Below are 12,031 nucleotides of genomic sequence, written 5' to 3' on the forward strand. Positions count from 1 at the left end.
CCAGGCCTGAGACGGCATGCCACCCTGTGCTGTGTGTGGACAGCTAAGATCTGTCAAGGCTATTTTTAGTAGAAGGCATGGACGGATCATGGGCAGTAAGCAACAGTTCATGGAGCCCATTACCTGTATGTGGCCTCTTGGTGACTTTACTAAAAATAACAAGGAGCCAGGAAGGTGGGAGGGAATGGAGCCCCAGGGGCCACAGCAGGGGACCAGCAACAGAGAGCCACTCTGGAGCTGGCTGCAGCTGTGGCACGGGGTGTGCAGCCCTCAGTGCACTAAGGCTCGACTGCAGTGGGAAGGGAAGGAGGTGATGAGGTGCATGGCCCTGGAAAGCTGTGAGGGGGGCACAGGGCCCTGTTGCAGCTGCAGGACAGAGGTGTATGGCCCTTGCTGCAGTCCCCACCAAGCCTAGGAGGCACAAGGCTAGGGCGCCTCCCTTCGGCAGCAGCCCGTGGTGGAAGCTGCTAGGTAGGAACACATGGTGCCAGCTGCAATCCCAGGTAGAGCCACGAGACTGAGGCACACAGCCCTGGCTGCAGCTTCTGCCAAGCCTGGGGTGCCATGAGGCTGGAATACATGACCCCTACTGTAGCCCAGGGAAGACACAGGGCAGGGGCTGCAGGATCCTGGCTCCAGCCAACCCCAGTTTCAGGGTGGGGTGCACAGTCCTGTCTCTGATTCTGGACGTGCAGAAATCACAGAGGTCAGATAAAGTCACAGAACCTGGGACTGCCATGACCTCTGTAACTAAATCATAGTCTTACCTGTGTGTGATAGGCTCCTGAGCCCAGGGAGGAAGTGTCACGGTTTCTCCCATGCTCATTAAACCCCAAGTCCTGGGGTATGCAGTGGTGAGGTAGCCATGTTGGAACCAGGATATTAGACAGACCAGGTAAGTGAGGTGATATATTGTATTGGGCCATCTGGGGTCAGCTGTAAACTTGTCTCTCTCACCAAGAGAAGTTGGTGCAATAAGAAGACCTTGCCTTCCCAATACTGGTGTCAGTTCTGGAATTTCAGCCTAACGAGAAATAAATAACAAAATGTATGTTGGGTTTTTCCCGACAGGAGATGGGTCTAAAGGTCTTCACCAACATGAGAAAGCCACATTACTGCCTTTTCATCCATGGACCTGCATGGCCTTATGGAATTGCTGCAGGAATTCCCGCCGCCGCCTCTGGAATCGTAGCAGGCGGTTTCAGTGCACAAGGTTACAGTCCACAATGTAAATGCCAAAGACCTCACACACGTTCTGTTCTGAGCAGAGAGCATGCCTGTGTTTGGGAACAGGCGAAGGTTGTGATATGGGGCAGAGGTATAGGAAGGAGATCAGGGTCAGCAAGGGAGTTTGGATGCAGGAGTAAGATCAGGGTGGGGGATTGGAGTGCAGGGTCTGGGAGGAAGTTTGGGTGCAGGAGAAGATTCTGACCTGTGGAAGGAGTGTAGGAGTTGGGTCGTAGATTGGGAGGCAGTTTAGATTCAGGAGGGGGTGCAGAGGGTTTATGTGCAGGAGTGGGTGGTGACCTGGATCAAGGGGTTGGAGTGTGGGAGCAGGTGGTGTGCTAGCTACAGGCTCTGTCCAGAAGCCACTGACTTTAGGTGGCTCACAGTGGAGCCCTCAGATAGGCTGTTTGCTGACCATGGCCCCATATGCCATTCAAAATGGCTGGCTGCTAGGGTTAGCATGTGCTTCTCCGTGTAGTGAGTCCCTTGAGGGGACAGGGGCAACAGTTCTCCACATGCTGCATTTGTCCACAAGGACCACACCTGCAGCTCCAGTTTCCGCCACTGGGAGGCTTGAGGCTTGTGTTGGGGGCAGGCACAGAGACCCCTCTCCCTACAAAGGGCACATACTGCGCAGAGACACATGCTGGCCCCAGCAGCTGGCCACTTTGAGTGGTGTGTGGAGCTGTGTCAGCCATGGAGTTTGCCTAACGGTCCTGCTGGGTGGCAGTGGGCCGGAGCCAAATATTTTGCCCACCCTTGCCTTATCACATGGGATACAGATATAAGAATAAAGCCTGTAGCTGCTTACGTGGATTCTGTAAAGTCTAAACAGTGAGCACATTTTTATAATTCTACTAACTAGTTTAACAATACTAACACACAGATGAGCAAAAAGAGCTGTTATTTCCCACACCAACATAAAAAAAGGGAAAAGGGAAAAATCGTTTTGACACATTTGTGATTTTTCTTATTTTCATCCAAAATAGAAATCATTGTCTCTCCCCCACCCCCTTTCTTCAACCTACCCCCAGAAATGTTGATGAAAACAGAAACTTTTTAATGAGAATTTCCATTGAGTCAAAAACCCATTTTTTCCAACCTAACATCTTTGGGAAAGATGTAGTGACTAGCTCTTAGGCCAGCATGTGGAAGGCTGAGGCTTGGCCATCATGGTGGAGCAGAAAATGACACGCCAGAGTGCTGATGACCCCTTAAATATGTTCAGAAGCTTCAGGGTGTAGCTGAGTTAGTCTGTGCAGGATACATTTTAAAAACAACCAATGGTCTGGTAGCACTTTATAGACTAACAAAACATGTCCATGGTATCATGACCGGAGTCATCTGAAGAAGAGGCTGTGCCCAAGAAAGCTCATACCATCAACATGTTTATTAAGTCTATAAAGTGCTACCAGACCATTGACTGTTTTTTAATTTTATCTTTAAATATGCTTCAGACATAGACCGCTCCATTCCAATCCTGTCCACCACAGCAGAGTTGGGTGCAGAAGGGATGACTTTTATTTTTCCCACCTTCACCCCCTGCTGTACTCCACCCCCTTCCTTGAGGCCTTGTCCTCACTTCATCCCTTCCTGACTACAATGCAATTTCCCCTAAGGCCTCCTGACATTTGTGGAGCGGCTGGCTGGCAGCCCAGCTGAGCAGCTGTGGAGTGGGTGCTGACCACACCCATTATTTTTTTCCCTTCAGTGCCTGTCCCTGATTCGCTCCTCACTCATTGCAGTGTAAATCAGGAGCAACCCCAATGAAATAAGTGAGTATAAAATTGATGAACCACAGGTGGTTTACCAGCCTGGAAAGCAGTCTGATGAGTTCACCTGCAGATATAAACCCAATTTGACAAGCCAAAAAAAGCATGTCAGAGTGGCAGTGCCCTTAGGAAGCTGAAAACTTCTTGCACTGACAAGAGTCCTAGCAGGAGTGAGTCTAGCTGGCGCAGTTATTCTGGCAGAGGTACTGTAGTGTAGAGAAGACCTGCATTAACCAGGTGTAGATGCAGTTAATTTCCCTGGTTTTTTAGGAAGAGGTGTTTGTGAGGAGGCATGATTGGAAGGCTCCTATGGGAGGGGTTTGCCATGTTAGCTACAGGCTCTGCCCTTCACCTGGCTCCACCATGCCATAGTTCGAGCCTCAAGTATGCATAAAAAGTTATAAGAAGTGAACTATATCTCACTTAAATGACCGCATATGTCTTGACTGTTGAACTAAACCCTGTGACTATTTTTAAGATGAGATTTTTTTGAGGGTCTCTCCACAATTAGCTTTTTCTTATCCTAATCTATTCTAATGTGCTCCTAGAACTGTGCTTTATATATACATACAATGGCAAAATGGGAAAAGTTTTCACACCCCGATCCAAATCTTTCACCACCCCCCACTCCTCCCCCCAAGTCAGCAGTTACCTTGATTTTGGGGAATGAGGACTGTAAAGGATCATTTCATTTTAAAGGTGATCTGTAAAGGGGCAATAACTGAGATTGTGCCTATGATTTTCTTCTGATGTATAAAGAAGGCACAACGATTTGGAGGCTGAGATGGATGTTTTTTGTTCAGATGTTTGTGTTTGTTTTGGGGAGGGAAGATATATTTGTTATTGCCTATTCTATTAGAAATATAGGTTCTGTCTAGCCTGGGAGACTCCTGCTTTGGCTTTGTCCAGACTAGAGTTGGTGGTCCTGTTATAATTTGAGCTAATTGATCATAATGCTAATGGTGTTGGTAACTGGAGCTCTCCAAAATGTTTGTTCTGGGGCACAGTTTTTGTGATTTGCCTTAGGCTGAGCCATCATGTCCTGATGCTTTGTATCTTGATACTGATACTTTGGGTCTAGATTAGTGTTTGCTGTCACTTTCCAGGTAATTGGCAATCAATTACAACAGAAGGAGACAAATGTTAGTCCAGACAAAGCCTATGCTAACAGGAGAACTAGTGAAATAACATCCCAAGTGGGTGTTATGCACCCACTAGGTTTTTCCCTCCTGGGCACTACAACCCTTGAGCTCTGTGTCCACACACATGGGTGAGTGTCTAATTGAATCAGTGAAGCTGAAGAGGAAAGTGTCCCAGGGTGTGTCTAAATTGGGAGGCATACTTTTCAGGTCTGACCAACTGAGAGCTTCTAGTGCACTGTCAAAGAGCTGTATTGCTGTGGATGGGGGCTTGGGCTTATCAACCCCAGCGTTATCCCTCTTGAAACCCTACATATGCACTTGGGAGGCTAACCTGCCATGCCCCTCCCCCAGCGACACTTCTATTTTTAGCATGCTTGCTTGAGCATAGACAGTGCCTGTACATCTATCCAAGCTGGAAATTACAGCTCCAGGTGCAGTGTTGACCTGCCCTCAGAGATGGAAGCATCAAGCTGGTGTTGATGCATTATACCTGTGTTAATCGGATGTTATCTTCCCTCCCCCCCAGATGAGAGCTATGACACTCCTCCAGAAGAGGTGGAGAGCGTTCGAAATTATTTCCCAGAGACCTGGCTTTGGGATTTAGTGCCTGTAACGTGAGTAGCTGGCTGTTCCTGTTTTAACAGTCCACTGTTTTTGTGACGATGACATGAATCCCTGAAGGTTACTGAACCTCTTTCATTTTCCAGAAACGGAGTCACTAAGCCACCTGGCTGTTCCTCAGTAGCAGATGTTTACAGGGCAGAACAACACTGCACCAGCTTTTAGAAAGGAAAGGGAAGACGAGCTCCATTTCCAACTGAAATTGCAGGGGAATCAAAGCATTTGGATTGCAGTGACAGGGATTACTGGGGTGAAGCCCCTCTCCTTGTTAAAAGGGTTGTGGGGTTTTAATGGCTACAGAGGGCCAGAATCTCAGCTGTACATGTTACCTGCAAGACAGCGCCTCCTTCGGCTCAACGCCAAGCACTATGGGCTCAGTGCAAACATAGCACCCCTACCTCCCCGCCCACATCACAGCACCCTACGCTGGGCATTGGGTTCAGTGCTGACTTAGGGAGGAGAGAGCCCCCTATTGAGCCCCCACATCACTCCCCAGAACAGTTGGGTTTTCCTTCACTGTCTGACTAGGCTGGGATCATGACTCTATCTCTCTTTGTCTCACCAGTTCAGAGGGCAGTGCTGATTTGACCGTGACCATCCCCGACACCATCACAGAGTGGAAAGCCAACGCCTTCTGCACCTCGAGCGACACTGGCTTTGGCCTGTCCCCGACTGTGTCCCTCAGAGCCTTCCAGCCCTTCTTCTTGGAGCTCACCCTGCCCTACTCCATAGTGCGCGGTGAGGCCTTCACGCTAAAGGCCACTGTCTTCAACTACCTGGGCCGCTGCATCAGGGTAAGGGACCCTCTCATCATCCCTGTGTAAACAAACCCACAGCCGACTTCTTTGCGTCACACAATCCTGTGTCTCTAACGCTTCTTAGCCCTTGGTTTCCCTGCAGCTCCTCTCTTCCCCAAACACCTCTGCACCCAAGCCTCTGTGCTCCTGTAACTTCCAGGCACTCCAAATCCCTGTCACTCCAAACCTCTACACCAGAGGTAGGGAACATTTTTGCTTTGGGGGTCACTGCCCCACAGAAGAATTAGTTGGGAGCCTCTCACAAGTGAGAAGCAAAACAAAACAACCCGCCTAAAACAAACCCTCACTGACATGGCCCTGAATGAGAAGGAGAAAGACATTTCCCACATTCTCCTCACAAACAAGAACCTAGGGGGGCCCAGCCTAGTGCATTTTGTGTGCTCCAACCCCGAAGGGAAGTGGTTGGAGCGCCAGCACAGTCTCCTCAATATTGGGGAGAGAGCCTGAACTTCAGGGGCTGCAGCCAGCTCCCAGGCCTTAGATTCCCCACCCTTGATCTACACCAATGGTAGATACGCTGGAGGGCAGGAATAGTGTCCAGAGTGACCTAGACAAATTAGAGGATTGGGCCAAAAGAAATCTGAAGAGGTTCAACAAAGACAAGTGTAGAGTCCTGCATTTGGGACGGAAGAATCCCAAGAATTATTACAGGCTGGGGACTGACTGTCTAAATAGTAGTTTGGCAAAAAAGGACCTGGGGATTACAGTAGATGAGAAGCTGGATATGAGTCAACAGTGTGCCCTTGTAGCCAAGAAGGTTAATGGCATATTAGGGTGTATTAGGAGGAGCATTGCCAGCAGATCCAGAGAAGTTATTATTCCCCTTTGTTCGGCTCTGGCGAGGCCACATATGGAGTATTGTGTCCAGTTCTGAAAGTGATTACATTACAGAAAGGATGTGGATGCATTGGAGCGGGTCCAGCAGAGGGCAACCAAAATGATTAGGGGACTGGAGCATATGACCTATGAGGAGAGACTGAGGGATTCAGGTTTTAGTCTGCCGAAGAGAAGAGTGAGGGGGGATTTGATAGCAGCCTTCAACTCCCTGAAGGGAGGTTCCAAGGAGGATGGAGAGAGGCTGTTCTCAGTGATGACGGATGGCAGAACAAGGAGCAATGGGCTCAAGTTACAGTAGGGGAGGTCTAGGTTGGACATTCAGAAAAAACTATTTCCTTGGAGGGAGGTGAAGCACTGGAATGGGTTCCCTAGAGAGGTGGTAGAATCTCCATCCCTAGAGGTTTTTAAGTCTTGGCTTGACAAAGCCCTGGCTGGGTTGATTTAGTTGGGATTGGTCCTGCCTTGGGCAGGGGGCTGGACTTGATGACCTCCTGAAGTCTCTTCCAGCCCTGTATTCTATGATATACCACAAATTCTAGCTACACAAGTGCATTTAGCAAAACTACCCTATCCTGGGAGACCACCTTGGTTATGACAATCTTGCGGCCCACTGAAATGGAGGGCCACTCACTAGCCTAGGGTGTCCCTCACTGCCCATCTTCACTTCTATACCCTAGTGTTCTCTCAACCCCTTATGTCCCCGTCTGCTGTATTGTCTGCATCTCTAATTACTAATCATTTCCCTGTCCCCCCTTCCCAATGACACTTCTCTGGACACTTGACAGGTCAGGGTGTCACTGGCTCCATCTGCCGACTTCCGGGCTACCCCTGTGGAGAAGGAAGAAGAATCTTATTGTCTCTGTGTGAATGGACGGAAAACAGTGTCCTGGGCTGTAACCCCAAAATCTCTGGGTAAGAAGCATTCTGGCACTGATATCTTTGGGGCATGCATTAAGTGGCGAAAATCTCAGGGGGGCAGGGACCTGGTAACTCAAATCTCTAAGAAGGGGATTCAACTTCCCCAAGGCACTCATTTGGAGTGTCTGTCTTCTGTCCTTGGTAGGGGAGTGAGCAGCTCCTCTAAGACAGAGAACCCTAGATGGATTTCAGCTGTTGGATTTCAGCACCATTCAAAATACAGTGTCCAGTGAGACCCTCTTCTCTTAGCTCCTGTGTTTCATTGATGGCTAGCTGAGTCTCTCTCTTCAGTCAGCAAATGATAGTCTTTGGTTCTCACACCGACCAGGACAGCCATCCAGAATGAGGGAGATGAGACTGGGAGCCTGTGAGATAATTATTATCTATCTGCAACTTCCCTGCCCATATTACATAGTGGAGAAACCACTTAGTTGAGCCACCCTATGGGAAACTTAAAGTCCTAGTTAAATGGCCATCCTGTATAAGGGAAGAGCCTATCTGAAAGGGTTTGAATGGCAACACTGTGCCAATTTGGAGACAGGCATGAAACCAATCCACTGATCCAAAAGGGCTTTGAACCCTGAGGTCTCTGGAATCCAGTTCACATCTGGATATAGCTTTGTGGTTGGAACTCCTCTCTCCATGGAACAGAAACACACAGGTGACAGTGACGTTCATTGCCTCTCCCCTTTGCTCAGTCTCTATTTCATCTTTCATTCTTCATCGGGCAGCTTTCTTAGTAATGAGTCGTAGATTAGCATTTCTCAAAACCTCCTGGAGGTGTCCAGAGCCCTGATGAATTCTTGCCATAGCCCTGGTATCTGGCTGCTCAAAGTTGACCTTCCGCTTCCATCCCAGTGGAAATATATCCCCCTTTGCTTCCCAGCTATTATGAAGTGCATAGCAATCGCCTATAACTGTGGGGATATTATCCCACTGAGCTCTGATCTTGTGGGCAGACAGTGCCAGTGCCCTTTCAACTGCCATTCTGCACCTCCTGAGCCTGTGGCTGCAGTGCTCCATGCTGCTGTTGAGATGGTCAGTGTATGGGTTCCTAAGCCAAAGAAGTAAGATATAGGCTAGATCTCCAGGATCGCTGTTGATCGTCCCTCTGTTCTGGAAATGAAACCGCTGCTTGGAGCTTTCTGCACGTGCCATGCAACTTCCCTGACAACCCCCACTGACGTTGGAAAACTTCTCCAGTGCTCTGCCATAGCTTGTGTTACCATAGAAAAGGAGCCCTTCCCAATGAGGTACTCTGGCAAGGGGCTGTGATGCCAGAATAATGGGATACGTGTGCCATCTGTTGCTCTACTTCAGTTCAGGAACTCCACTGTTGCAAAACCATCCACTATGTCCTGCATGCCACTGAGAGTCATAGTCTGGTGTTGCAGGAAACAATGAATATCTCTGTACACTTCATGACTGCAACTCTCCACAGTGGATTTCCCAACTCCAAATTGATTCACAATGGATTGGTTACCATCTGTTGTTGCAACCTTCCACACAACAACTGCCATTCACTTCTCCAGCACCTGTGCAGTTCTCATGTTGTCACTGTGGTGGAGGGCTGCGTGAGTGCTGCACACCATTCCAGGAATGTGACCTTGCCCGTCCAAGAGTTCTACAAGCCATTGTTCATGATCCCATCCTTACTTAATGATGCAAGGCCACCAGTCAGCGCTTGTTTCTCAAGCCCCGAAGTGGTACATCACCATCTACAGCTGCTCCAGGACTGCCAATAACAACCTGGAATTGTTTCTTTCCATGGTACACAACAAGCTGGCCTGCAAGGAATCATCCTGTTTCCTGATGCTCCTCCCACAGCTCTGGAAATGCTGCACGATCAGGAGCATTGTGGTGAAATTATCACAGTAGTGCAGAACTCTGCAGGAGCCACACTTCTCCCAGAAATGGGAGATGTGCAGGTTTTTTAAAAGTGGAACAAAACATTCTGGAATGCAGATATTACAGGATGGAGTAAACTGCATCCTGGAGTGCTGAAACCATGTTCCAAATCATCCCTGCACAATTTTTGCCCTCATAATGCATTACAATCTCTTTCCAAAATACCCTGTGCTAAATGGTGATGAATTGCATAGTGGGATACTTAGTGAGGATGCACTAATTGTGGCATCAGGGCAGGTGGTGTGAGTGAGGGCATGTACTGTGTTGACACAAGGAGCAAGCACAAGGTGGATATTCAAAATCTATTTCCTTTCTGTGGTGACTGTACATTGACTTAATTTACATTGAGTTAATTTTGAAGCATAAGCATAAACTCCTGCTTACCGTCCAGGCAATGCCTTGGTACTAGCAAATTACAGTCCCAAGAAGCAGAAGAGAGGTTTTTTTCAAAAACTATCTGATTCAACAGCTGTCGTTGCCAATGCCATGCATTCTCATTAGGTTAAAACATTCTCCAAACTTTTTACACCCAAGATCACTTTTTAAATGTCAGAACAACCCAAGATCTACTCCATCCTTCCACCAAGAACCCACCCCTTTCTTGAAGCTCTTCTCTCTGTTCTCCTCCTCTCCATCACTTGCTATCCTCAACCCTTATACACTTTCAGGGTACAGCTACACTGCACTTTTTTTTTATTCTTCTGTAGGAAGAGGTTTTTCCAACATTTGGCCTGTCTTGACTGGGCCAAATGTCAGAAAAAAACCTTCTTTCGGAAGCTCCCTTATTCAGAATGTTTGCTCTTCCACTAAAAAAAGCAGAACAACAAACATGTCTCTAGATGCAGAAGAGTTTATCCCAGAAAAAGTCTCCTGGTGGGTCTATACTGGTGGGTTCTTGGACAAGAACATCTTGCACAATAGTTCCTACGCAAGAATTCTTGCACAAGAACATGTCCACACTGCCATGTGCTTTTGCACAAGAGCATCAATGTCAGCGTGACACTCTCGTCCACAAGAAAGCTCTGATGGCCATTTTAGCCATAGGGCTTCCTTGTGCAAGAAACCCCTGCCACGCGTCCACACTGCTGTCTTGCGTAAGAGCTCTTGCGCAAAAGGGCTTACACTTGTTAGAAAAAAGTGTAGCTCTTGCGCAAGAAGCCCTGTCTTCCGACTCCATACTGTAAATCTTCTTGCACAAGAGTGGGCGGGCAGTGTGGATGCTCTGCAGGTTCTTGTGCAAGAACCCACCGTGTAGACATAGCCATAGTGTGGCAATTCTGTCAACAGGAGTGAAATTCTAGCATAGACACTTAGGCTACGTGTACACTACAGGCTGCTTGCGCAAGAAATATTTTGTGCAAGAGTTCTTGCGCAAAAGGTCTTACGCAAGAGTGTGTCCACACTGCCATGTGCTCTTGTGCAAGAGCATCCATGGCAGTGTGGACGCTCTCTTGCACAAGAAAGCTCTGATGGCCATTTTAGCCATAGGGCTTTCTTGCACAAGAAACCCCTGCCATGCGTCCACACTGCCCTCTTGTGCAAGAGCTCTTGCGCAAGAGAGCTTACACTTGTTAGAAAAGACTGTAGCTCTTGTGCAAGAAGCCCTCTCTTCCCATGCTTTACTATAAATCTTCTTGTGCAAGAGCAGGTGGGCTGTGTGGACACTCTGAGGCTTGTTACGCAAGAACCCGCCAGTGTAAACATAGCCTGCAGTCTAGCCGTACCCTCTCTGGGTTGAGACTGGAGGTGTGGGCTCTGGGATGGGAATGAGGAATTTGGGTGTGGGAGGGGGTGAAAGGTGCAAGCTCTGGGAGGGAATTTGAATGCAGGAGGAGGTGAAGGGGATGCTGGCTTGGGCAGGAGGCTCCAGGCTGAGGAGTGTTGGGGTCAGGTGGAGGGTTGGGGTACTGAGCAAGCCACAGGCTTGTGGCTGTGAGGGTTCGGGAGTTTGGGCTGGGGTTCATGAGAGGCCCAGGGCAGGGAGGCTGTGAGTATCATGGGATCAAGACACAGATTTGCAGTGTGTGGATGGTGCAGGAGTGTTGTGGTAGAAGACTGGGGATGTGGGAGTGCAGGAGTCTAGGGATGAGAGAGGCACAGGACAGGGAGTTCCAGTGTATGACAGGCTCAGGTTTGGGGTCAGGGTGGGTGGTACAAGAATGTTATGATGCTGCGGCCAGATGGGGGCTTGCGCAAGAACTATTTTGCGCAAGAGTTGCACAGGGAGTCCCCAGCACTTGCCTCCTCCAGGGACTCCTATCCCCTTCCCCTTGCAGAGGAGGCACATTCTGGCACATGCCTCCTCTGGGAACTCCTACCTCTCCCTCTTTCCTCCTTCCCCTCTCCCACAGAGGAGGGAAGTCCACGTGCCTCCTCCGGGGACTCCTATCTTCTGCTCCCCATGTAGGAAGTTCCTGGGTCAGGTACTGTGCAGGCTGTTTTGGGGGAGGGGGACCAGCCAGCGCACTTCCTGAAACTCCAGAAGTGGCGCGCAGTTGCAGGACATCCGTCCACCCCACAGGAAGCTGGTGCTACATCCATTGTCACTAGAGGCAGGTAGTGGGGCTTCTTAGGAGTGGGGGAAAATGGGGGGGGGGCCTGAATGCTTTGCGATCAACTGGTTGGGCCCTCGCAATCAACCGGTCGATTGTGATTGACAGGTTGGTGACCACGGGGCTAAAACCTTTCCTGGGAAACATCTCAGCTGAGTGCATCTGGTCTGTGTGTTAAGTAATGTGTGGATCTGTTGGAGAATTTAACTATTTCTTCCCCTGATGGCCCTGATGAG

General features: G+C 49.0%; 1 protein-coding gene across 2 annotated transcripts in view; it reads left to right on the forward strand.

The window, feature by feature from the left end:
- Nucleotides 1–12,031, forward strand: part of LOC102463964 (alpha-2-macroglobulin-like) — an 89,357-nt gene that overhangs the window by 52,569 nt on the left and 24,757 nt on the right. Inside the window, exons 17-20 of one of the 2 annotated variants that reach the window (XM_025181347.2) lie at nucleotides 1,072–1,213; nucleotides 4,668–4,755; nucleotides 5,328–5,556; nucleotides 7,203–7,329. In XM_025181347.2, the coding sequence (XP_025037132.2) occupies nucleotides 1,072–1,213; nucleotides 4,668–4,755; nucleotides 5,328–5,556; nucleotides 7,203–7,329 (586 nt within the window). Of the gene's footprint in view, nucleotides 1–1,071; nucleotides 1,229–4,667; nucleotides 4,756–5,327; nucleotides 5,557–7,202; nucleotides 7,330–12,031 lie in introns of both variants that reach the window. The other variant, XM_014570148.3, reaches the window with a different exon arrangement.

This window comes from Pelodiscus sinensis, chromosome 1, assembly GCF_049634645.1.
Source record: "Pelodiscus sinensis isolate JC-2024 chromosome 1, ASM4963464v1, whole genome shotgun sequence".
In the NCBI taxonomy this organism is placed as follows: Eukaryota; Metazoa; Chordata; order Testudines; family Trionychidae; genus Pelodiscus; species Pelodiscus sinensis.